Here is a 23810-nt window from a genome sequence, read left to right on the forward strand (position 1 = left end):
TGTAATTTGAGTGTGTGTGTGTTTTGTGGGTGGGGTTGGGTGTGTGTGGGTAGGTGGGCAGATGTTCGTATGTCCTGTCGGGGGGTGGTGTCTGTAGATCGGTAAGTGGATGGGTGTGTATGGGTGGGTGGGTAGATGAGTGTGTGTTGTAAGTGGGTTGGGTGTGTGTGTGTTGTGTGTGTGGGTAGATGGGTGTGTGGATGGGTGTGTCTGTTATTGCGGGATAACTTTGGGGAAGTAGGTGGATGGATGGGTGTGTGTTATAAGTGGGTTGGGTGTGTGCGTTATGTGTGTGGGTAGATAGGTGGGTAGATGCATGTGTCTGTTATGTGGGGATGGGTGTGGGGAGGTTGGTGGATGGATGGGTGTTTGTTGTGGGAAGTTGAGTGTAGAAGGTATAGATGGGTGTGTATGCTGGTGGGGAGTTAAGTGTGTGTGTGTTGTGAATGGGTTAGGTGTGTGTATTGTTTGTATGGGGGTAGATAGGTGGGTGGATGTGTGTGTTGTGGGGGTATTGTGTGTGGGGTGTAGATGGGTGTGTGTGCTGTGGGAGGAGTTGAGAGTGTGTGGGTGTGTTGTGGGAGGTTTGGGTGTGTGGAGGTGGGTGGAGGGATGGATTGTGTTGTAGGTGGGTTGGGTGTGTGTGTGTGTTGTATATATGGGGGAAGATGGGTGGGTGGATATGTGTGTGTTGTGGGGGCGTTGGATGTGTGTGGGGTAGATGGGTGTGTGTGCTGTGGGGGGAGTTGAGTGTGCGTGTTGTGGTAGGTTTGGGTATGTGTGGGTGTGTGGGTGGATGGTGTTTTTGTTGTGTGTCTGTTCTACATCTGTTGTGTGTATGTTGTGTATATGGGTATAGATGGGTGTGTGTGCACTGGGGGAGTTGAGTATGTGTGTGTGTTGAGGGGTTGGGTATGTGGGTTGGTGGTTGGATGGGTATGTGTGTTGTGTTGTTGGGGGTTGAGTGTGTGGGGGTGGGTTGGTGGATAGGTGTTGTGGGTTTTGGGTCTGTGTGTCAGGGGTTTGTGTGTAGTGTGTGGGGGTTGGTGTGTGGGAGTGGTGAGCCGATGAGTGTGTGTATTGTGTGTGGGGGTTGGGTGTGTGTGGATGTGGATGGGTATTGTGTTGTAGGAGAGGGTTGGCTGTCAGGTGGTGGGTGGGTGCATGTGTGTGTGTGTTGTGGGTGTGTTGGTTTGTGTTTGGTGAGTGGGTTTGTGTTTTGTGTGGGTTAGGTGTGTGGGTGTGTCGATGGGTGTGTGTGTTGTATGTGGGAGTTGGGTGTGGGTGTGGGTGGATGGGTGTGTGCATTTTTAAAAGGTTGTTTGTGTGTGTATGGGTGTGTGTGTTGTAAGTGGGGGTTGGGTGTGGGTGGGTGAATGGGTGTGTGTGTGTTGTGGGAGGGGGTTGGCTGTGTGGCGGTGGGTGGGTAGTTTGATGGGTGTGTTTTTTGTGGGGGGTCGGTTTGTGATGGTGGGTGGGTGGATGGGTGTGTGTCTGTATTGTGGGGAGTTTCGTTTCGGGGGTAGATGGTTGTTTGTGCTGTGGGGGGAGTTGAGTGTTTGTGTTGTGAGGAGTTGGGTGCGTGTGGGGAGATGGGTGTGTGTGTTGTGTGGAAGGGTGTTGGGTGTGGGGGAGTGGGTAGGTGGTAGGTTTGTGTGTTCTGGGGTTTTGGGTGTGTTTGTGAGGTGTGTGTGTAGTGTGGGGGTTGGTGTGGGGAGGGGCAGATGGGTGTGTTTGTTGTCAGAGGAGGTTGGGTGTCGAGGGGTGGGTGGGTGGATGGGTGGGTGTGTTTTGTGGGTGGGTTGGTTTTGTGTAGGGTAAGTGAGTGTGTGTTGTGTGTGTAGGGGTTGGGTTGTGTGGATGTGTGGATGGGTGTGTGTGGTGAGGGTGAGTTTTGTGTGTGTGTTTAGGTGGGTGGATATGTGTGAAGTGTGGGAGAGGTTTGGGTGTGTGCTGTGGGGGTTTTGGGTGTAGGGGGTGTTGTGGGGGGTTATGTGTGTGGTAAGTAGGTGTGTGTTGTCTTGTGTGGGTTGGGTGTGGGTGGGTGGGTAGATAGGTTTGTGTTGTGGGGGTTTTGGGTGTGGCGGGGTGTTGTGGAGGGGTTGTGTGTGGGGTAAGTGGGTGTGTGTTGTCTGTGTGTTGGTTGGATGTGTGGATGGGTGTGTGTGTTGTGGAGGTGGGTTTGTTGTCTGTGTGGAGTGGGAGGGGTTTGGGTGTGTGGGGGTGGGTGGATAGTATGTGTGTTGTGGATTGTGTGTGTGGGTTGATGGATGACTGTGTGTTACGGGGGGTAGATGGGTGTGTGTTGTGGGTTGGTTGGGTGTGAGGGGTATAAGTGGGTGTGTGTTGTGTGGGTGTGTGTGTGGGGGCGGTGGATGGGTTTTTGTTGCTTTGTGTGTTGTAGGGGGGTTTGGGTGTGTGTGTAGGTGGGTGGATGGGTGTGTGTGTTATGTGGGGGGTTGGGTGTGGGGGGTGGATGGGTTGTGTGTTGTGGTTAGGTAAGGTGGGGGGGTAAGTGGATGTGTGTTATGTGTTGGGGGTGTGTGGGTGTGTTTGGTTTGGGTGTGTGGGTGTGGGTGAATAGTTGTGTGTGTTGTAGGGGGATTGGGTGTGTGTGTAGGTGGATGAATGGGTATGTGTGTTGTGTGGGAGGGGGTTGGGTGGGTGGGGGTGGGTGTATAGATGTGTGTATTGTTGGGGGATTGGGGGGGTAGATTGGGGTGTGTGTGTTGTGGGTAGGTTGGGTGTGTGGGGGTAAGTTTGTTTGTTGTGGGGGGATGGGTGTTTATGGGTATGTGTGTGTTGGGTTGGTTGTGTGGGGGTGATTTGTTGCATGGGTGTGTGGAGGTGGGTGGGAGGATGGGTGTTTGTGGGATGAGTGTGTGTTGTGTGTGTGTGAGTTGGGTGTGTGTGGGTGGGTAGATGGGTGTGTGTGTTGTGGGGAGGGTTGGATTGTGGAGATGTGTGGGTGGATGGGTGTCTATGTTGTGGGGGTTGAGTACGGGGGATTGATGGGTGTGTGTGCTGTGGGGGGAGTTGAGTGTGTGTGTGTTGTGGTAGGGTTGTGTGTGGGGAGGTAGCTAGGTGGATGTGTGTGTATACTGTAGGGGGTTGGGTGTGTGGGGTAGATGGGTATGTGTGCTGTGGGGGGAGTTAAGTGTGTGTGTATTGTCAGATGGTTGGTTGTGTGTAGGGCATGGGTGGGTCGGTAAGTGTGTGGTGTTTTGAGGATTTGGGTGTGTGTGAAGAGTGTATATGTGTGTGTGCAGTGTTGGGGTTTGGTGTGTGGGTTGGTGTGGGTGGGTGGGCATATGGATGTGTGTTGTGGGGGGTTGGGTTGTGTGGGTGGATGGGTTTGTGTGTGTTGTGGGAGGAGGTTGGGTGTATGGGGGTGGGTGGGTGGATGGGTGGGTGTTGTCAGTGTGCTGTGTGTGTGGTGAGTGGGTGTTTGTTGAGGGTGGGGTTGGGTTGTGTGGATTATTGGGCAGATGTGTGTATGTGCTGTCAGGGGGTGGTTGTGTATCGGTGGGTGGATGGGTGTGGGTGGGTGGATTGGTAGATGAGTGTGTGTGTTGTAAGTACGTTGGGTGTGTGTATGTTGTGTGTGTATGTAGATGGGTAGTTGGGTGTGTTTGTCTGTTATGGGGGTATGGGTGTGGGGAGGTAGGTGGATGGATGGGTGTGTGGTGTGGGAAATTGACTGTGGAAGGGGTAGATGGGTGTGTATGCAGGTGTGTGTGTTGTGGGATGGTTGGATGTGGGTGTGTGTGTGTGCTGTGGGTGGGTTAGGTGTATGTATTGTGTGTATGGGGGTAGATGGGTGGGTGGATGTGTGTGTGTTGTTGTGGTATTCTGTGGGGGTGTAGATAGGTGTGTGCTGTGGGGGGATTTGAGAGTGTGTGTGTTGTGGTAGGGTTGGATAAGTGTGAGTGGATAGGTGTGTGTTGTAGGTGTGTTGTGTGTTTGTTGTGTGTATGGGGGTAGATGGGTCTGGGGTTGATGGGTGTGTTGTGGGAGAGGGTTGGGTGTGGGAGGGTGGATGGGTGTTTGTGTTGTAGGTGGGTTGTGTGTATGTTATGTGTGTTGTCTGTGTTTGGGTAGATGGGTGGGTGGATGGTTGTGTGTGTTGTGGGGAGGGTTGGATGTGTGGGTGGATGTGTGTGTGTTGTTGGGGTGTAGATGGGTTTGTGTGCTGTGGGGGGAGTTGAGAGTGTGTGTGTGTTGTGGTAGGGTTGGATAAGTGTGGGTGTATGGGTGTGTATTGTGTGTGTTGTGTGTTTGTTGTGTGTATGGGGGTAAATGGGTCTTGTGCTGTAGGGGGAGTTGAGTGTGTGTGTTTTGGTGGGGTTGGGTGTGTGGGTGTGTGCATGTGTGTGTGTGTTTTGTTGGAGCGGGTTGTGTGCTGGTGGGTGGATGTGTCTGTATTGTGGGGGGCTTCAGAGTGTGTGTGAGGGGTGTGTGTGCAGTGGGGAGGTTGGTGTGTATGTGTGTGTGGGGGCAGATTGGTGTGTGTGTTGTGGGGGGGGTTGGGTGTGTGTGGGTAGGTAGATGGGTGTGTGTGTATTTTGGCAGGAGGTTGGGTCTGTGGGGGTGGGTGGTTGGATGCGTGTATGTATTGTGAGTGGTCTGGGTGTGTGTGGGGTGTGTGGGTGTGTGTTGTGTGGTGGGTTGGGTTGTGTGGGTGGGTGAATGGCTGTGTGTGTTGCATGTGTGCCTTAAGTATATGTGTGCAGGTGGATGGATGTGTGTGTGAGTGTTGTGTTGAGGGGGTTGGGTTTGCAGGGGTGGGTGGGTGTGTAAGTGTGTGTGTTTTGTGGGGGTGAGTATGTGTGGGTGTGTGGGTGATTGGGTGTATGTGTGTGTTGTAGGATGTGGTTGGGTGTGTGTGGGTGAGTGGGTGAATGGGTGTGTATGTTGTGGGTGGGTTGGGTGTCTGTGTGTGTTGTGTGTATGGGGGTAGATGAGTGGGTGGATCGTTGTGTGTAGAGGGGTGGCTGGGTGTGTGGAAGTGGGTGGGTGAATGGGTGTGTGTGTTGTGGGTGGGTTGGGTGGGTGTTGTGGTAGATGGGTGTGTGTGCTGTGGGGGGAGATGAGTGTATGTGTTGTGGTAGGGTTCGGTGTGTGGATGTGTGGGTGGATGTGTTTGTTGTGGGTGTGTTGTGTGTTGTGTGTGTTGTGTGTATGGGGGTAGATGGGTGGTGGATGGGTGTGTCTGTTGTGGGGCGGTTGGGTTGTGTGTGTAGTTGGGAAGATGGGTGTGTGTGTTGTGGAGGGGTGGATGGGTTTGTGTGTTGTGGGAGATGGTTGGGTGTGGGAGGGTAGATGGGTGTTTGTGTAGTAGGTGGGTTGTGTGTATGTTATGTGTGTGTTGTGTATGTTTGGGTAGATGGATGGGTGGATGGTTGTGTGTGTTGTGGGGAAGGTTGGATGTGTGGAGGTGTGTGGGTGGATGAGTGTGTGTGTTGTGGGGGGTTGGATGAGGGGGTAGATGGGTGTGTGTGCTTTGGGGGAAGTTGAGTATGTATGTGTTGTGGTCAAGTTGGGTGTGTGTGGGTGTGTGAGTGGATGGGTGTGTGTGTTGTAGGGGGTTGGGTGTGTATGGGGGTAGATGGGTATGTGTGCTCTGGGGGGAGTTATATGTGTGTGTGTGTCGGATGGTAGGGTGTGTATGGGGCGTGGGTGGGTTGATAAGTGTGTGTTTTGTGGGGTTTGGGTGTGTGTAAGGAGTGTGTGTGTGCAGTGGGGGGGTGGTCGGAGGTTTGGTGTGAGTGGGTGGGTGGGCAGATGGGTGTGTGTTGTGTGTTGGCGGTTGGGTGTGTGTGGGTGGATGGATGGGTTTGTGTGTGTTGTGGTAGAAGGTTGGGTGTGAGGGGGTGGGTGGGTGGATGGGTATGTGTGTGTATGAGTGGATATGTGTGTGTGTTGTAAGTAGATGTGTGGTTGGATGGGTGTGTGTTGTGGGGGGGGCTGGGTGTGTGGAGGTGGGTTCGTGGATGTGTTTGTGTTGTGGGGGGTTGGTTGTGTGGGGGTAGGTGGGTGGGTGGATGGGTGTGTGTTGTGGGGAGTTGAGTGTGGAAGGGGTATATGGGTGTGTGCTTGGGGGGAGTTAAGTGTGTGTCTGTTTTGGGTGGGTTGGTTGTGTGTGTGTTGTGTGTATGGGGGTAGATGGATGGATGGATGGGTGTGTTGTGGGGGGGCTGTTTGTGTGGAGGTGGGTGGGTGTATAGGTGTGTTCTTGTGGGGTGTTGGGTGTGGGGGGTAGTTGGTGTGTGTGCTGTGGGGAGAGTTATGTGTATGTGTGTTGTGGTAGGGTTGGATGTGTGTGGGTGGATGGGTGTGTGTGTTGTAGGTGGGTTGGATGGGTGTTGCGGTAGATGGGTGTATGTGCTGTGGGGGGACTTGAGTGTGTATGTGTTGTGATAGGGTTCGGTGTGTGGGTGTGTAGGTTGATGTATGTGTTGTGGGTGTTGTGTATATGGGGGTAGATGGGTGGGTGGATGGGTGTGTCTCTTGTGGGGGGTTGGTTGTGTGTGGGTAGGTGGGTAGATGGGTGTGTGTTGTGAGAGAGGGTTGGGTGTGGGGGTGAGTGGGTAGATGGATATGTGATGTGGGTCAGTTGTGTGTGTGTTATCTGTGTGTTGTGTGTGTTGGGATAGATGGGTGGGAGAATGGGTGTGTGTGTTGTGAGGAGGGTTGGATGTGTGGAGGTTTATGGGTGGATGGTTATGTGTGTTGTGGGGTGGTTGACTATGGGGGGGTAGATGCGTGTGTGTGCTGTGGGGGGAGTTGAGTGTGAGTGTTGTGGTAGGATTGGGTGTGGGGAGGTAGGTAGGTGGATGGGTGTGTGTGTTGTAGGGGGTTTGTTGTGTGTAGGGGTAGATGGGTATGTGTGCTGTGGGGGGAGTTAAGTATGTGTGTGTTGTGGGTGGGTTGCATGTGTGTGTTGTGTGTATAGGGGTAGATGGGTGGGTGGATGGGTGTGTGTGTTGTGGGGGGATGAATGTGTGGGTTGATGTGTGTGTATTGAGGGAGTGTTGTGTGTGACGGGGTAGATGGGTGTGTCTGCTGTGGGGGGAGTTGAGAGTGTGTATTTGTTCTGGGAGTGTTGGTTGTGGGCTCGTGGGTGGGTGGATGGGTGTGTGTGTGTTGTGGGTAGGTTGGGTGTATGAGTATGGGGGTAGATGCATGGGTGGATGGGTGTGTTTGTTGTGGGGGTGTTGGGTGTGTGTGCTGTGGGAGGAGTTGAGTGTGTGTTTGTGTTGTGGTAGGGTTGGGTGTGTGCATTTGTGTATGGGTGTGTTTGTGTTGTGTGTTGGTTGTGTGTGTATGTTGTATGTATGGGGGTAGATGGGTGTCTGTGCAGTCAGGGGTGTTGAGTGTGTGTGTTTTGGTGGGGTTGGGTGTGTGGGTGCATAGATATTTTTGTGTGTGTTGCATTGGAGGGGATTGGGTGTGTGGTGGTGAGTAGATGTGTATGTGTTGTGGAAGGTTGCGTGTGTGAGGGGTCTGTGTGTTTGCAGTTTGGGGGTTGGTGTGTGTGGGCAGGTGGATAGATGTGTGTGTGTGTTGTGTGTGTAGGTTGGGTGTGTGGGGTTGGGTAGATGGGTGTGTGTGTATTGTGGAAAGAGGTTGGGTGTGTGGGAGTGGGTGGGTGGATGCGTGTGTGTCTTGTGGGGTGGTTGGTTTGTGTGGGTGGGTAGATGGTTGTGTGTGTCGCGTGTGTGTGTGGTGTGTATGTGTGCAGGTGGATGGATGTGTGTGTTGTGTTGAGGGGTTGGGTTTGTGGGGTTGAGTGGGTGGATAAGTGTGTGTGTTGTGGGAGGTGGTTGGCTGTGTGGGGGTGGGTAGATGAGTGTGTGTTATGGGGGGTTGGGTGGGTGTGAGGTGTGTATTGTGCAGTGGAGGGCTGGTGTGTGTGTGGAGGTGGGTAGATGGGTATGTATGTATTGTGGGTGGAAGATGGGTGTGTAGGGTGGGTGGGTGGATGCGTGTTTGTTCTGAGTTGGCTGGGTGTTTGGGGGATGTGTGGGTGTGTGTTGTGTGTGGGGGTTGGGTTTGGTGTGTGTGTGTGTATGGTTGTGTGTGTTGAGTGTGTGGGTTGGGTTATGTGTATGGGTGGATGGGTGTGTGTGTGTTGTATTGAGGGGGTTGGGTTATGTGTATGGGTGGATGGGTGTGTGTGTGTTGTATTGAGGGGGTTGGGTTTGTGGGGGTCAGTTCGTGGATAAGTGTGTGTGTTGTGGGGGGGTATGTGTAGGTGAGTGGGTAGATGGGTGTATGTGTGTGTTGTGGGAGGTGGTTGGGTGTGTATGGGTGAGTGGGTGGATGGGTGTGTGTGTTGTGGGGTGGCTGGGTGTGTGGAGGTGGGTGGGAACATGGGGGGTGTTGTGGGTGAGTTGGTTGGGTGTTGTGGTTGATGGGTGTGTGTGCTGTGGGGGAGTTGAGTGTGTATGTTTTGTCGTAGGGTTTGGTGTGTGGGGGTGTGTGGGTGAATGTGGGTGTGTTGTGTGTGTTGTGTGTGTTGTGTGTATAGGGGTAGATGGGTGGATGGATGGTTGTGTGTGTTGTGGGGAGTTGGGTATGTATGGGTAGGTGGGCAGATGAGTGTGTGTGTTGTAGGAGAGGGTTGGGTGTGGGGGGTGGATGGGTGTTTGTGTTGTAGGTGGTTTGTGTGGGTGTATGTATGTGTTTTGTGTGTTGGGGTAGATGGGTGGGTGGATGGGTGTGTATGTTGTTGGGGGGTTGATTATGGGGGGTAGATGGGTGTGTGTGCTGTGGGGGAGTTGAGTGTGTGTGTGTGTATTGTGGTAGGGTTGGGTGTGGGGAGGTAGGTAGGTGGATGGGTTTGTGTATTGTAGGTGGTTGTGTGTTTGTGGGGGGGTAGATGGGTATGTGTGCTGTGGGGGGAGTTAAGTGTGTGTGTCTTGTAGGAGGGTTGGGTTGTGTGGGGCGTGGGTGGGTCGATAAGTGTGTGTGTTGTGCGGGTTTGGGTGTGTGAGGAGTGTGTGTGGTGTGGGGGTTTTGTGGGGGGGTTGGTGTGTGTGTGGGCAGATGGGTGTGTGTTGTGTATGGGGGGTTGGGTTGTGTGGGTGGATGTATGGGTTTATGTGTGTTGTGAGAGAAGATTGGGTGTGTGTGGGTGGGTGGGTGGGTGGATGCATGTGGGGGGGTGAGTGCGTGTGTGTTGTGTGTGTAGGGTTGGATGTGTGTTGGTAGATGGGCAGATGTGTGTGTGTGCTGTGGGGGCGTTGAGTTTTGTGGGTGGGTGAGTGGATGGGTGTGTGTGGATAAGTGGATGTGTGTGTTGCAAGTAGATTGTGTGTGTTGTGTGTGATGGTAGATATGTGGTTGGATGGGTGTGTGCTATGGGGGGGCTGGGAGTGTGTAGGTGGGTTGGTGGGTGTGTTTGTGTTGTGGGTGGGTTGGTTGTAGGGGGGTTGGTGAGTGGGTGGATGGGTGTGTGTTGTGGGGGTTGGATGTGGGGAGGTAGGTGGATGGATGGGTGTGTATTGTGGGGAGTTGAGTGTAGAAGGAATAAATGGGTGTGGATGCTGGTGGGGAGTTAAGTGTGTTTGTGTGTTGTGGGTGGGTTGGTTGTTTGTGTGTTGTGTGTAAGGGTGTAGATGGGTGGGTGGATGGGTGTGTGTCTTGTGGGAGGGATGGGTGTGTGGAGGTGGGTGGGTGGATGGGTGTGTGTGTTGTGGGAGGGATGGGTATGTGGAGGTGGGTGGGTGGATGTGTGTGTGTTGTTGGGAGTGTTGAGTGTGGGTGGGTAGATGGGTTTGTGTGCTGTGGGGGGAGTTGAGTGTGTGTGTTGTGGTAGAGTTGGGTGTGTGTGGGTGTTTGGGTGAATGGGTGTGTGTTGTAGGTGGGTTGTGTGTGTGTTGTGTGTTTCTTGTGTGTATGGGGATAGATGGGTGTCTGTGCTGTGGGGGGAGTTGAGTTTATGTTTTGATGGGGTTGGGTGTGTGGGTGTATGGATGTGTGTGTGTTGTGTTGGAAGGGGTTAGGTTTGTATGGATGGGTGGATGTGTGTGTTGTGGGGGGTTATAAGTGTGTGTGAGGTGTGTTTGTGTGTGCCGTGGGGAAGTTGCTGTGTGTGTGTGTGGGCAGATGGGTGTGTGTGTGTGGGCAGATGGGTGTGTGTGTTGTGGGGGGGGTGGGTATGTGAGGGTGGGTTGATGGGTGTGTGTGTATTATGGCAGGACTTTGGGTGTGTGGGGGTGGGTGGGTGGATGTGTGTATGTGTTGTAAGTGGGCTGGGTGTGTGTGGGGTGTGTGTTGTATGGGGGATTGGGTTGTGTGGGTGGGTGGTTGTGTGTGTTGTGTATGTGGTTTGGGTGTAGGTGTGCGGTGGATGCATGTTTGTGTGTGGTGTGATGAGGGGGTTGGGTTTGTTGTGGTAGGTAGGTGGATAAGAGTATGTGCTGTGAGAGGTGGTTGGGTGTGTGGTGGTGAGTGGGTGGATGTGTGTGTGTTGTGGGTTGGTTGGGTGTGTGTGTGTTGTGTTATGGGAGTAGATGGGTTGGTGAATGGGTGTGTGTGTTGTATGTGGGTTGTGTGTATGTTATGTGTGTGTTGTGTGTGTTGGGATAGATGGGTGGGTGGATGGGTGTGTGTTTTGTTGGGAGGTTGAGTACGGGGGGTCAATGGGTGTGTGTGCTGTGGGGGTTGTTGAGTGTGTGTGTGTGTTGTGGTAGGGTTGGGTGTGGGGAGGTAGGTGGATGGATGTGTGTATTGTAGGGGGCTGGGTGTATGGGGTAGATGGGTATGTGTGCTGTGGGGGGAGTTAAGTGTGTGTGTGTGTTGTCTGAGGGTTGGTTGTGTGTGGGGTGTGGGTGGGATGATAGGTGTGTGTGGTGGGGTTTGGGTGTGTGTGAAGACTGTGTGTGTGTGCGTGAAGTGTGGGGGGTTTTGTGTGGGGGTTTGGTGTGGGTGCATGGGCAGATGGATTGTGTCTTGTGTGTGGGGGTTGGGTATGGGGGTTGATGGATGGGTTTGTGTGTGTTATGGGAGGAGGTTGGGTGTGTGGGGGTTGGTGGGTGGATGGGTGTGTGTGTTGTTTGTGTGTGTAGATGGGTGGGTAGATGCATGTGTCTGTTATGTGGGGATGGGTGTGGGGAGGTTGGTGGATGGATGGGTTGTGTTGTGGGGAGTTGAGTGTGGAAGGGGTAGATGGGTGTGTATGCTGGTGGGGAATTGTGTGTGTGTGTTGTGGGAGGTTTGGGTGTGGTGGGCGGGTGGATGGGTGTGAGTGTTGTGGGTGGGTTAGGTGTGTGTATTGTGTGGATGGGGGTAGATGTGTGGGTGGATGTGTGTGTTGTGGGGATATTGTGTGTGGGGTGTAGATGGTTGTGTGTGCTGTGGGGGAGTTGAGACTGTGTGTGTTGTGGGAGTGTTGGATGTGGGTGGCTGGGCGGGTGGATGGGTGTGTGTTGTGGGTGGGTTGTGGGTGTCTGTGTGTTGTATGTATGTGGGTAGATGGGTGGGAGGATGGTTGTGTGTTTTGCGGGGGTGTTGGGTGTATGTGGGGTAGATGTGTGTGTGCTGCAATGGGAGTTGAGTGTGTGTGTTGTGGTAGAGCTGGGTTGTTAGGGTGAATGGGTGTGTTGTAGAGGGTTAGGGTGTGTGTGAGGTGTGTGTGTGTGCCATGGGGAAGTAGGTATGTGTGTGTGGGGCAGATGTGTGTGTGTTGTGGGGGGTTGGATATGTGAGGGTGGGTAGATGGGTGTGTGTGTATTGTGGCAGGAATTTGGGTGTGTGGAGGTGGGTGGGTGGATGCGTGTATGTGTTGTGAGTGGTCTGGGTGTGTGTGGTGTGTGTGGGTGTGTATTGTGGGGGGTTTGGGTTGTGTGGGTAGGTGGATGATGGTTGTATGTGTTGTGTATGTGCTTTGGGTGTATGTGTGTGGGTGGATGCATGTTTGTGTGTGGTCTGTTGAGGGGTTTGGGTTTGTGGGGGTAGGTGGGTGGATAAGTGTGTGTTGTGAGAGGTGGTTGGGTTGTGGGCGTGAGTGTTTGGTTGGGTGTGTGTTGTGGGTGGGTTGGGTGTGTGTGTTTGTTGTGTTGTATTGGGGTAGATGGGTGGGTGGATGGGTGTGTCTGTTGTCGGGGTCCGGGTGTGTGGAGGTGGGTGTGTACATGGGTGTGTGTGTGTTGTGGGTGGGTTGGGTGGGTGTTGTGGTAGATGTGTGTGTTTGTGTGCTGTGGGAGTTGAGTGTGTATGTGTTGCGGTAGGGTTCAGTATGTGTGGGTGTGTGAGTGGATGTGTGTGTTGTGGGTGTCTTGTGTGTTGTGTGTATGGGGGTAATTGGGTGGGTGGATGGGTGTGTGTGTTGTGGGGTGATTGGGTTTGCATGGGTAGGTGGGTAGATGGGTGTGTGTGTTGTGGAGGGTTGGATAGGTGTGTGTGTTGTGGGAGAGGGTTGGGTGTGGGGGGTGTTTGGGTGTGTGTACTGTAGCGGGTTGGGTGTGTGGGTTAGATGGGTATGTGTGCTGTGGGGGGAGTTAAGTGTGTGTGTTGTATGAGGGTTTGGTGTGGGGGGGTGGGTCGATAAATGTGTGTGTTGTGTGGGTTGGGTGTGTGTGAAGAGTGTGTGTGTGCATGTGCAGTGTGTCGGTTTGGTGTGGGTGGGCAGATGGATGTGTCTAGTGCGGGGGTAGGGTGTGTGTGGGTGAATGGATGGGTTTGTGTGTGTTGTGGGAAGATGTTGGGTGTGTGTGGGTAGGTGGGCAGATGTGTGTATGTGCTGTCGGGGGGTTGGGTGTCTGTGGATCAGTGGATGGATGGGTGTGTGTGGGTGGGTGGGTAGATGAGTGTGTTGTAAGTGGGTTGTGTGTGTGGGTAGATGGGTGGGTGGATGCATGTGTCTGTTATGTGGGGTTGGGTGTGGGGAGGTAGGTGGATGGATGCATGTGTGTTGTGGGGTGTTGAGTTTGGAAGGGGTAGATGGGTGTGTATGCTGGTGGGGAGTTAAGTGTGTTTGTTCGGAGAGGGTTGGGTGTGTATGGGGGGTGGGAGGATGGGTTGTGTGTTGTGGGTGTGTTGGGTGTGTGTGGGATAAGTGGGTGTGTGTTGTGTGTTGGGTGTGTGTGGATGTGTTGTGGTTGGGTGTGTGTGTAGGTGCGTGGATGGGTATGTGTGTTGTGTGGGAGGGGGTTGGTTGGGTGGGGGTGGGTGGATAGGTGTGTGTATTCCTGGGGGATTGGGTGTGGGGGGTAGATGTGTGTGTGTGTGTGTGTTGTGCGTAGGTTGGGTGTGGGGGGTGAGTTTGTGTGTCGTTGGGGCTTGGGTGTTTGTGTGTGTGTGTTGGGGGTTGGTTATGTGGGTATGTGTGTGTTGGGTTGGGTGTGTGGAGGTGGGTTGTTGCATGGGTGTGTGGAGGTGGGTGGGAGGATGAGTGTATGTGGGATGAGTGTGTGTTGTGTTTGTGTGTTTTGTGGGTGTGGGTGGGTGGATGGTTGTGTATGTTGTGGGGAAGGTTGGATGTGTGCAGATATGTGGGTGGATGGGTGTGTATGTTGTGGGGGGTTGAGTACAGGGGCGTCGATGGGTGTGTGTGCTGGGGGAGGAGTTGAGTGTGTGTTGTGGGGGTTGGGTGTGGGGAGGTAGGTAGGTGGATGGGTGTATGTATTGTAGGGGGTTGGGTGTGTGGGGTAGATGGGTAAGTGTGCTGTGGGGGGAGTTAAGTGTGTGTGTTGTCGGAGGGTTGGTTGTGTGTGGGGCTTGGGTGGGTCGATAAGTGTGTGGTGTTGTGAGGGGTTGGGTGTCTGTGAAGAGTGTGTGTGTATTGTGCAGTGTGGGGGTTTGATTTGGGTGGTTGGTGTGGGTGGGTGGGCAGATGGATTGTGTCTTGTGTGTGGGGGTTGGGTGTGGGGGTGAATGGATGCGTTTGTGTGTGTTGTGGGAGGAGGTAGGGTGTGTGGGGGTTGGTGGGTGGATGGGTGTGTGTGTTGTTTGTGTGTGTAGATGGGTGGGTAGATGCATGTGTCTGTTATGTGGGGATGGGTGTGGGGAGGTTGGTGGATGGATGGGTTGTGTTGTGGGGAGTTGAGTGTGGAAGGGGTAGATGGGTGTGTATGCTGGTGGGGAATTAAGTGTGTGTGTTGTGGGAGGGTTGGGTGTGGGGGGCGGGTGGATGGGTGTGAGTGTTGTGGGTGGGTTAGATGTGTGTATTGTGTGGATGGGGGTAGATGTGTGGGTGGATGTGTGTGTTGTGGGGATATTGTGTGTGGGGTGTAGATGGTTGTGTGTGCTGTGGGGGAGTTGAGACTGTGTGTGTTGTGGGAGTGTTGGATGTGGGTGGCTGGGCGGGTGGATGGGTGTGTGTTGTGGGTGGGTTGTGGGTGTCTGTGTGTTGTATGTATGTGGGTAGATGGGTGGGAGGATGGTTGTGTGTTTTGCGGGGGTGTTGGGTGTATGTGGGGTAGATGTGTGTGTGCTGCAATGGGAGTTGAGTGTGTGTGTTGTGGTAGAGCTGGGTTGTTAGGGTGAATGGGTGTGTTGTAGAGGGTTAGGGTGTGTGTGAGGTGTGTGTGTGTGCCATGGGGAAGTAGGTATGTGTGTGTGGGGCAGATGTGTGTGTGTTGTGGGGGGTTGGATATGTGAGGGTGGGTAGATGGGTGTGTGTGTATTGTGGCAGGAATTTGGGTGTGTGGAGGTGGGTGGGTGGATGCGTGTATGTGTTGTGAGTGGTCTGGGTGTGTGTGGTGTGTGTGGGTGTGTATTGTGGGGGGTTTGGGTTGTGTGGGTAGGTGGATGATGGTTGTATGTGTTGTGTATGTGCTTTGGGTGTATGTGTGTGGGTGGATGCATGTTTGTGTGTGGTCTGTTGAGGGGTTTGGGTTTGTGGGGGTAGGTGGGTGGATAAGTGTGTGTTGTGAGAGGTGGTTGGGTTGTGGGCGTGAGTGTTTGGTTGGGTGTGTGTTGTGGGTGGGTTGGGTGTGTGTGTTTGTTGTGTTGTATTGGGGTAGATGGGTGGGTGGATGGGTGTGTCTGTTGTCGGGGTCCGGGTGTGTGGAGGTGGGTGTGTACATGGGTGTGTGTGTGTTGTGGGTGGGTTGGGTGGGTGTTGTGGTAGATGTGTGTGTTTGTGTGCTGTGGGAGTTGAGTGTGTATGTGTTGCGGTAGGGTTCAGTATGTGTGGGTGTGTGAGTGGATGTGTGTGTTGTGGGTGTCTTGTGTGTTGTGTGTATGGGGGTAATTGGGTGGGTGGATGGGTGTGTGTGTTGTGGGGTGATTGGGTTTGCATGGGTAGGTGGGTAGATGGGTGTGTGTGTTGTGGAGGGTTGGATAGGTGTGTGTGTTGTGGGAGAGGGTTGGGTGTGGGGGGTGTTTGGGTGTGTGTACTGTAGCGGGTTGGGTGTGTGGGTTAGATGGGTATGTGTGCTGTGGGGGGAGTTAAGTGTGTGTGTTGTATGAGGGTTTGGTGTGGGGGGGTGGGTCGATAAATGTGTGTGTTGTGTGGGTTGGGTGTGTGTGAAGAGTGTGTGTGTGCATGTGCAGTGTGTCGGTTTGGTGTGGGTGGGCAGATGGATGTGTCTAGTGCGGGGGTAGGGTGTGTGTGGGTGAATGGATGGGTTTGTGTGTGTTGTGGGAAGATGTTGGGTGTGTGTGGGTAGGTGGGCAGATGTGTGTATGTGCTGTCGGGGGGTTGGGTGTCTGTGGATCAGTGGATGGATGGGTGTGTGTGGGTGGGTGGGTAGATGAGTGTGTTGTAAGTGGGTTGTGTGTGTGGGTAGATGGGTGGGTGGATGCATGTGTCTGTTATGTGGGGTTGGGTGTGGGGAGGTAGGTGGATGGATGCATGTGTGTTGTGGGGTGTTGAGTTTGGAAGGGGTAGATGGGTGTGTATGCTGGTGGGGAGTTAAGTGTGTTTGTTCGGAGAGGGTTGGGTGTGTATGGGGGGTGGGAGGATGGGTTGTGTGTTGTGGGTGTGTTGGGTGTGTGTGGGATAAGTGGGTGTGTGTTGTGTGTTGGGTGTGTGTGGATGTGTTGTGGTTGGGTGTGTGTGTAGGTGCGTGGATGGGTATGTGTGTTGTGTGGGAGGGGGTTGGTTGGGTGGGGGTGGGTGGATAGGTGTGTGTATTCCTGGGGGATTGGGTGTGGGGGGTAGATGTGTGTGTGTGTGTGTGTTGTGCGTAGGTTGGGTGTGGGGGGTGAGTTTGTGTGTCGTTGGGGCTTGGGTGTTTGTGTGTGTGTGTTGGGGGTTGGTTATGTGGGTATGTGTGTGTTGGGTTGGGTGTGTGGAGGTGGGTTGTTGCATGGGTGTGTGGAGGTGGGTGGGAGGATGAGTGTATGTGGGATGAGTGTGTGTTGTGTTTGTGTGTTTTGTGGGTGTGGGTGGGTGGATGGTTGTGTATGTTGTGGGGAAGGTTGGATGTGTGCAGATATGTGGGTGGATGGGTGTGTATGTTGTGGGGGGTTGAGTACAGGGGCGTCGATGGGTGTGTGTGCTGGGGGAGGAGTTGAGTGTGTGTTGTGGGGGTTGGGTGTGGGGAGGTAGGTAGGTGGATGGGTGTATGTATTGTAGGGGGTTGGGTGTGTGGGGTAGATGGGTAAGTGTGCTGTGGGGGGAGTTAAGTGTGTGTGTTGTCGGAGGGTTGGTTGTGTGTGGGGCTTGGGTGGGTCGATAAGTGTGTGGTGTTGTGAGGGGTTGGGTGTCTGTGAAGAGTGTGTGTGTATTGTGCAGTGTGGGGGTTTGATTTGGGTGGTTGGTGTGGGTGGGTGGGCAGATGGATGTGTCTGGTGGGGGGTTGGGTGTGTGGGGGTGAATGGATGCGTTTGTGTGTGTTGTGGGAGGAGGTAGGGTATGTGGGGGTGGGTGGGTAGATGGGTGTATGGTCTGTCGAGGGGGTTCGGTGTCTGTGGATCGGTGGGTGGATGGGTGTGAGTGGGTCGGTAGATGAGCGCGTGTGTTGTAAGTGGGTTGTGTGTGTGTGTTATTTGTATGGGTAGAGTGGTGGGTAGATGCATGTGTCTGTTATGGAGGTATGGGTGTGGGGATGTAGGTGGATGGATGGGTGTGTTGTGGGGAGTTGACTGTGGAAGGGGTAGATGGGTGTGTATGCTGGTGGGGAATTAAGTGTGTGTTGTGGGAGGGTTGGGTGTGGGGGTGGTGGTGGATGGGTGTGTGTGTTGTGGGTGGGTTAGATGTGTGTATTGTGTGGATGGGGGTAGATGGGTGTGTGGATGTGTGTGTGTTTTGTGGGGGTATTGTGTGTGGGGTGTAGATGGGTGTGTGTGCTGTGGGGGTAGTTGAGAGTGTGTGTGTGTTGTGGTCGGGTTGGGTGTGTGTGTGGGGTGTGTGTCTGTTGTGGGTAGGTTGGGTGTGTGTGTTGTATGTATGTGGCTGGATGGGTGGGTGGATTGGTGTGTGTTGTGGGGGTGTTGAGTGTGGGGGTGGTAGATGGGTGTGTGCTGTGGGGGGATTTGAGTGTGTGCATGTTGTTGTAGGGTTGGGTGTGTGTTGGTGGATGATTGTGTTTCTGTTGTGTGTCAGTTGTGTGTGTTGTGTGTATGTTTTGTATATGGGTGTAGGTGGGTGTTTGTGTTCTGGGGGGAGTTGAGTGTATGTGTGTGTTTTGGGGGGTTGTTTGTGTGTGTGGGTGGTTGGATGGGTGTGTGTGTTGTCTTGGTGGAGGTTGTGTGTGTGAGTGGGTGGGTAGATAGGTGTGTGTGTTGTGGGGTGTTGGGTCTGTGTATGAGGGGTTTGTGTGTAGTCTGTGGGTGTTGGTGTGTGGGTGTGGGTGAGCGGATGAGTGTGTGTGTTGTATGTGGGGGTTGGGTGTTTGTGGATGTGGTTGGGTATTGTGTTGTAGGAGGGGCTTGTCTGTCGGGTGGTGGGTGGGTGCATGTGTGTGTGTTGTGGGTGTGTTGGGTTATGTGTGGTGAGTGGGTGTGCGTTTTATGTAGGGGTTGGGTGTGTGGGTGTGTCAATGGGTGTGTGTGTTGTGTGGGAGGGTTGGGTGTGTGGTCGTTGGTGCATGGGTGTGTGTGGTGTGGGTGAGTTGTGTGTGCTTGTGTGTTTTGAGAGTGTTGTGTGTATGTAGGTGTGTGTTGTGTCTGGGTGTTGGGTGTGGGTGGGTGGATGGGTGTGTGTGTGTTGTGGGAGAGGATTGTGTGTGTGTGGGGGGGGGGTTTGATGGGTGTGTGTGTTGTGGGGAGGTCGGGTTGTGGAGGTGGGTGGATCTGTGTGTCTGTGTTGTGGGGAGGTTCGTTTGGGGGGTAGATGGTTGTTCGTGCTGTGTGGGGAGTTGAGTGTGTGTGTGTGTTGTGAGGGGCTGGGTGTGTGTGTGTTGTGTGGGAGGGTGTTGGGCGGGTATTGGGTGTGTGGGGGGTGGGTAGGTGGTAGGTTTGTGTGTTCTGGGGGTTTGGGTATGTTTGTGAGGGGTGTGTGTGTGTAGTATGGGGGTTGGTGTGGGGGGCAGATGGGTGTGTTTGTTGTCGGAGGAGGTTGGGTGTCGAGGGGTGGGTCGGTGGATGGGTGTGTGTGTGTTGTGGGTGGGTTGGGTTTGTGTGGGGTAAGTGGGTGTGTGTTGTGTGTGTAGGGGTTGGGTTGTGTGGGTGTGTTGATGGGTGTGTGTGTGGTGGGGGTGAGTTTGGTGTGTGTGTGTAGTTGGGTGGACGTTTGTGTGTAGTGTGGCAGTGGGTTGGGTGTGTGTTGTGGGGGTTTTGGGTGTGGCGGGGTGTTGGGGGGGTTGTGTGTGGGGATGGGTGTGTGTGTTGTGGGGGTGGGTTTGGTTTCTGTGTAGTATGGGAGGAGTTTGGGTGTGGGGGGTGGGTGGATAGTGTGTGTTATTGGGAGTTTGGGTTGTGCGGTGGGTTGATGGATGGCTGTGTGTGTTATGTGGGGGGTTGGATGGGGAGTGGATGGGTGTGTGTGTTGTGGGTCGGTTGGGTGTGGGTGGGTAAGTGGGTGTGTGTTGTGTGTGTGGGTTGAGTGTGGGGGGTGGATGGTATGTGTGTTTGTATGTGATTGTAGGGGGTGTTGGGTGTGTGTGTAGGTGGGTGGATGGGTGTGTGTGTTATGTGGGGAGTTATGTGTGGGGGTGGATGGGTTGTGTGTTGTGGGTGTGTTGGGTGTGTGGGGGGTAAGTGGGTGTGTGTTGTGTGTTGGGGGTGTGTGGGTGTGTTGGGGTTAGGTGTGTGTTGGGTGGATGTGTGTGTGTTGTGTGGAGGGAGTTGGTTGGGTGGGGGTAGGTGGATAGGTGTGTGTATTGTTGGGGGATTGGTTGTGGGGGGGTAGATGGGTGTGTGTGTGTGTGTGTTGTGGATAGGTTGGGTGTGGGGGGGTGAGTGTGTGTGTCGTGAGGGGTTGGGTGTTTGTGGGTGGGTGGATGGGTGTGTGTGTGTTGGGGGTTGGTTATGTGGGTATGTGTGTGTTGGGTTGGGTGTGTGTGTGGGGGTTGTTGCACGGGTGTGTGGAGGTGGGTGGGAGGATGGGTGTATGTGGGATGAGTGTGTGTTGTGTGGGGGGGTGGCTGTGTGTGCGTGGGTGGATGGGTGTGTGTGTTCAGGAGGGGTTCAGTGTGGGTGGGTGTGTGGATGTGTGTGTTGTGGGGGGTTAGGTGTGAGGGTGGGAGTGGGTGCACTGTTGTGTGTGTGTTGTGTGGGAGGGGTTTGGGTGTAGGTGGGTAGGTGGATGGGTGGGGGGTTGGGTGTGAGTGGATGTGTGTGTCGTGGGGGGTTGGGTGTGGGGGGTGTGGGGGTGGATGGGTGTGTGTGTTTTGTGGGGGCTTGGAAGTGTTTGTGTGTGTTGTATATGTGTGTGTTGGGTGTGGGGGGAGTGGGTGGATGGGTGTCTGTGTGTTGTTGGGGCGTTGGGTGTGGTGAGGTGGATGAGTGTGTGTAGAATGGGAGGGGGTTAGGGGTGGGGGGTGGGAGGAGGTTGGGTGTGTCGGTGTGTGTGGATGGGTGTGTGTGTGTTGTGGGGCATTGTGTGGGGGGGTGAATGGGTGGGTGGGTGGATGTGTGTGTGTGTGTGTGTTGTGTGGCGCAGGTTTGGTGTGGGGGGTGGATGTGTGCTATTGTGGCCGGGGTGGGGGTGGGGGGTGTATGTGTGTATTTTCCCAAGCTTTCCTCAAGGAGGCAGTATTTGAGAATACTTACCCCAGGTAATAAGGCAATCTATTTGTACAGAATGTTAAGATACAAGGCAGCTGTTTGTAGCTGCTACTTGCTTGAAATAATGCAGAAGAAAATGACCCTGTGACTGAATATCTGGTGCTGCCAACTGCACCAGAGGGCAATTGCTGTTCTACTTGGAAGATATTGGAGAACTGAACTCCTTTATGATGTGAGCATTTACCTAGATCTTTTGCATCCTTGGGATCTCCAGGAGCCTTTAGTAGTTTATCTACAGGTTCTTCTTGATGGACAGTCAGGGTTCCTGATCGGTTGTACAAATATGAATGTTAACAAATGCTTGACTCTTTCCAGGGCAAAGGCAGCCCCCTGGGGTCTTTGTCTCCTATAAACGCGGTTACAGGCCAGTGAGCCACCCAGGCAGTATATGTGAACTGTTACAATATAAAGGAGACTGCCCTGAGCCCCCTTGCCTTGATCCTCCATATCTGGCAGCAGGCATTTTCCAGTCAAGTTGGTAGAATATGCTTTCAGAGAATGATTTTCACTGGGGATTGGAAAAGGGGTCCTGCCCCCTCCCCCATCTGTCTTCCTGATGCCTTTACGGACCACCCAGGTAATTAAGGGGCTAGGCCAATAGGTCTTCAGCCTGGTTCCTCAAATTTCACTTAAGATGGGCACAGGTCAGATGATTTTTGCTCATCTCCCACTCAACAGCTTAATGAAACCCTTCCAAAAGAGACAAGGCTAGCCTCAGGCGTATGATAATCAAGGGGTTTAGCTAACCACCCTCCCTTTCTTGAGATCTCCCCAAGGTGGGTATCTGCAGGAAGGGGAAATCTCCATCCCTGATTTTGAATTGTTCAAGTCACTATCATTTCATTTTATTTATTGAAATAAACGGCCACCCCTTTGTCTTCTTTGAAACTTTCACTGCAGGACTTTATCACTGCAGATATTTGGCAAGCTATTTCATGATGCCAGTTCTACCCCCAAACCCCTGCATTCTGCATTCTACAAGTGTGCAGTCCACAGCAGCAGGATTTCCAAGACATGTCCCTAGCCCTGCCAAGGGGTAGGAGAGGCTGCCGTTGTTGGCATGTTGTGTTATTTGCTTGTGCTAAGGTGAAGCACGCGCATTATTGTGATTTTCACGGTTTTCCGTGGTGGGAACCAGAGCAGAGAGAAAATCAGGTAGACGGGAGATAGATATTGAAAACCTCCCTCCCTCTTCTGACTTGGATTAGTGCCAGAGGACCCTTCATTCATCTCCCCGCCCCCGCCCCGCGCCCCTTAGTTAAGTGCGGTGTTTCATAAGGAATTGCTGTAGAGCGCAGAGATGAAAGTTGCGGTTCACACACTCTGCTCACAAACCCCAACTCATGTTTTCACGTCTCTAAACAAGGACTGCAGTACTATTCCAACTGGTCCTGGTTCGGGAGACAGTGGCCCGCTTGTGACGCCTCGCGTCACTGTATCACTGTGTTTGCACCTACCTGCTGGGAAATCCTGCAGACAGACAGAACGGTGGCTTCAACACACGCAGCCTCCCCCACCCCCCAGCGAACCTTGCCCTTCCCCTGCAGTGCGCGTGGGCGCCGCCCTTCCCCTTGCCTCTGCCTGGAGTACCAGTGCCCAGCAGTGGACAGAGGCACCAGGGACCTCCCTAGATTGTCTTCAGCAGCATCTTAGTTGATATACCCCCTCTTCCTCAGTGGCAGGGAGGGGGGCTAGCGGGCAGAGGCTCTGCAGCTTGGGCCTCTGCGGCAGTGAGTGTGGCAGAGGTGTGTCCCATCACCCTCCCCCCCTCAGGCTCATCCACTTAAGTACCTTGAGCCAGCCCCAAATACTTCAGGTATCTTGCGTTCCCTGAGGGCGCCTCTCAGGGCTTTTTAAAGATATAGAAGCCCACTGCACTGTCACTTCCTCCCATGGGGAAAACTGCTTTGACTCCCACTTTGGCTTTCTCCTCTTTTCCTAACCCCAAGCAACCTGCTCTTTTTTCCCACATGTTGCTTCCCGCCTCCCAACCACTTCCCGCTTCCTTGACACTTCTCCCTTCCCCAGGCTCTCCCATCTTTCTGGCCAGTGAGTGGCAGCCAAAAGGATCCAAGGGATGCCTGGAGTCCCGCAAACTCCATAGCCATCCGACCTCACCTTGGCACCCCCTCCCCCAAGGGGTCTTTTTCTTACCTTTACTTTGGACCAAGTTACTGGCGTTCTGGGCGATGGCAATGGAGATGGAGATGACTTTTGACCACTCTCTCCAGGGTCTATCTGACATTGCAACAGTTGTAGTGCTAAACTCATCCTTGGACTCTCTGAAGTTGGCTCAGGGCGCGACTTTGGGGCCCTCTTCCTGGCAGGTTTTGGGGCTGACTCTAGGACCAGCCCTATGTCAAGATCTGTGGTAGGCTCTCTAGTCGTTTTGGGGGCCAACGCTGATGTTGGACCCGGGTCAGGTTCTGGGACCGGCTCTGAGGCCGGCTCTGGGACAAATTCTGGGGCCGGCTCCTGGGCCGGCTCTGGGACAAGTTCTGGGTCCGGCTTTGATTACGGCTCTGAGTCTGGTCCTGGGTCCGGCTTTGGGGCCGGCTCTGGGGTTGACTTTGCATCTGTTTCTGTGTCTGGTTCTGGAGTTGGCTCTGGACAGGGTCCCAGAGCAGGTTCTGGTTCTGGTTCTGGTGGAGGAGCCGGCGGCGGAGGAGCCGGCGGCGGAGGAGCCGGCGGCGGAGGAGCCGGCGGCGGAGGAGCCGGCGGCGGAGCGGGAGGCGGCGGAGCGGGAGGCGGCGGTGGCGGCTCTGGGGACTCGGCCGGCTCCTCTCCATCCTGAGCTTGGGCAGTGCCCTGGGCCGCTGAATCTACCCCGTCCATTGTAGCACACCGTCTGGGGTCCAGGCAGCCAGCGACCCTAAGATTGGAAGGCTGAAGAGCCCTCGGGCGGTCCGCCCACTCTTATCTGACATCCCTTTGCGGGGTGCCAAACTTTGCACCCGCTTCGCTCCATGGCTAGCGCAGCTCTGATCTAACCCAGGGGCACGCAGCGTCTCCCGGAGCTGGAACACGCCCCTTGGTGAGCGCACACCTCTTCGTAAGCAGCCACGGGTTTGATGGGCGGGAAAGAGTAAGGCTTGAGAATGCGACTGGGCAGAGCGCTTGATGACCTCTTAGCGACATGCGCGGGAAGGGAGGGGGCAAAAAAAGAGGAGGGGGAGTGGAGTGCCTGGTGGGGAGGATTTGGAGCCCGGCCGGGGTTAACTCTTTAGTGACATGACCGAGAGAGAGAGAGAGACAGACAGACAGACAGAGAGAGACAGAGAGACAGAGACAGACACAGACAGAGAGACACAGAGAGGGAGAGAGACAGAGAAGTTGAGGGTCTTTGCAATTCTTCTACACTCTACGGAGCCGCTGCTGGTCTTAACAGCTTCCATAAGTTTTGCCCTCTCACTTCAGCAGCAGGTGGATCTAGCATGGGACCAACCTCTTGCCCTCCCTATCCACTTCTCCCAATCTCCAAGTCAGGATGGACAAATAATCCATTTTATTTAATTTAACCCAGGAAAAGAAATTAAGATGCAAAGATTGGAAAAAGAGGAGATGGGGGCGCGGGGGTTGAGGATGGGGAGACCCTCCTCCAAGTGTCTCCGGAGTCTTGGGTTTATTTTATTTTATTTTATTTTGTCTAAATCAGAATAGTTGAGGAGGTTGCTGTTCCGTACCGG

At 54.0% G+C, this 23810-nt stretch overlaps 1 protein-coding gene across 1 annotated transcript in view; it reads right to left on the reverse strand.

Annotated features, from left to right (window-relative positions):
* The window catches only part of LOC121444379 (diacylglycerol kinase kappa-like), a 121724-nt gene extending 99355 nt beyond the window's left edge, over window positions 1-22369 (reverse strand). Inside the window, exons 1-2 of the mRNA XM_041646195.1 lie at window positions 22279-22369; window positions 20262-20389 (exon numbers count right to left, since the gene is read on the reverse strand). Of these exons, the coding sequence (XP_041502129.1) occupies window positions 20262-20389; window positions 22279-22369 (219 nt within the window). The remainder of the gene's footprint in view (window positions 1-20261; window positions 20390-22278) is intronic.
* Between the last annotated feature and the right edge of the window lie 1441 nt (window positions 22370-23810).

This window comes from Microtus oregoni, unplaced genomic scaffold (genome assembly GCF_018167655.1).
Source record: "Microtus oregoni isolate MIOR12 unplaced genomic scaffold, Mior012 000121F_ref0000216, whole genome shotgun sequence".
Lineage (NCBI taxonomy): Eukaryota > Metazoa > Chordata > Mammalia > Rodentia > Cricetidae > Microtus > Microtus oregoni.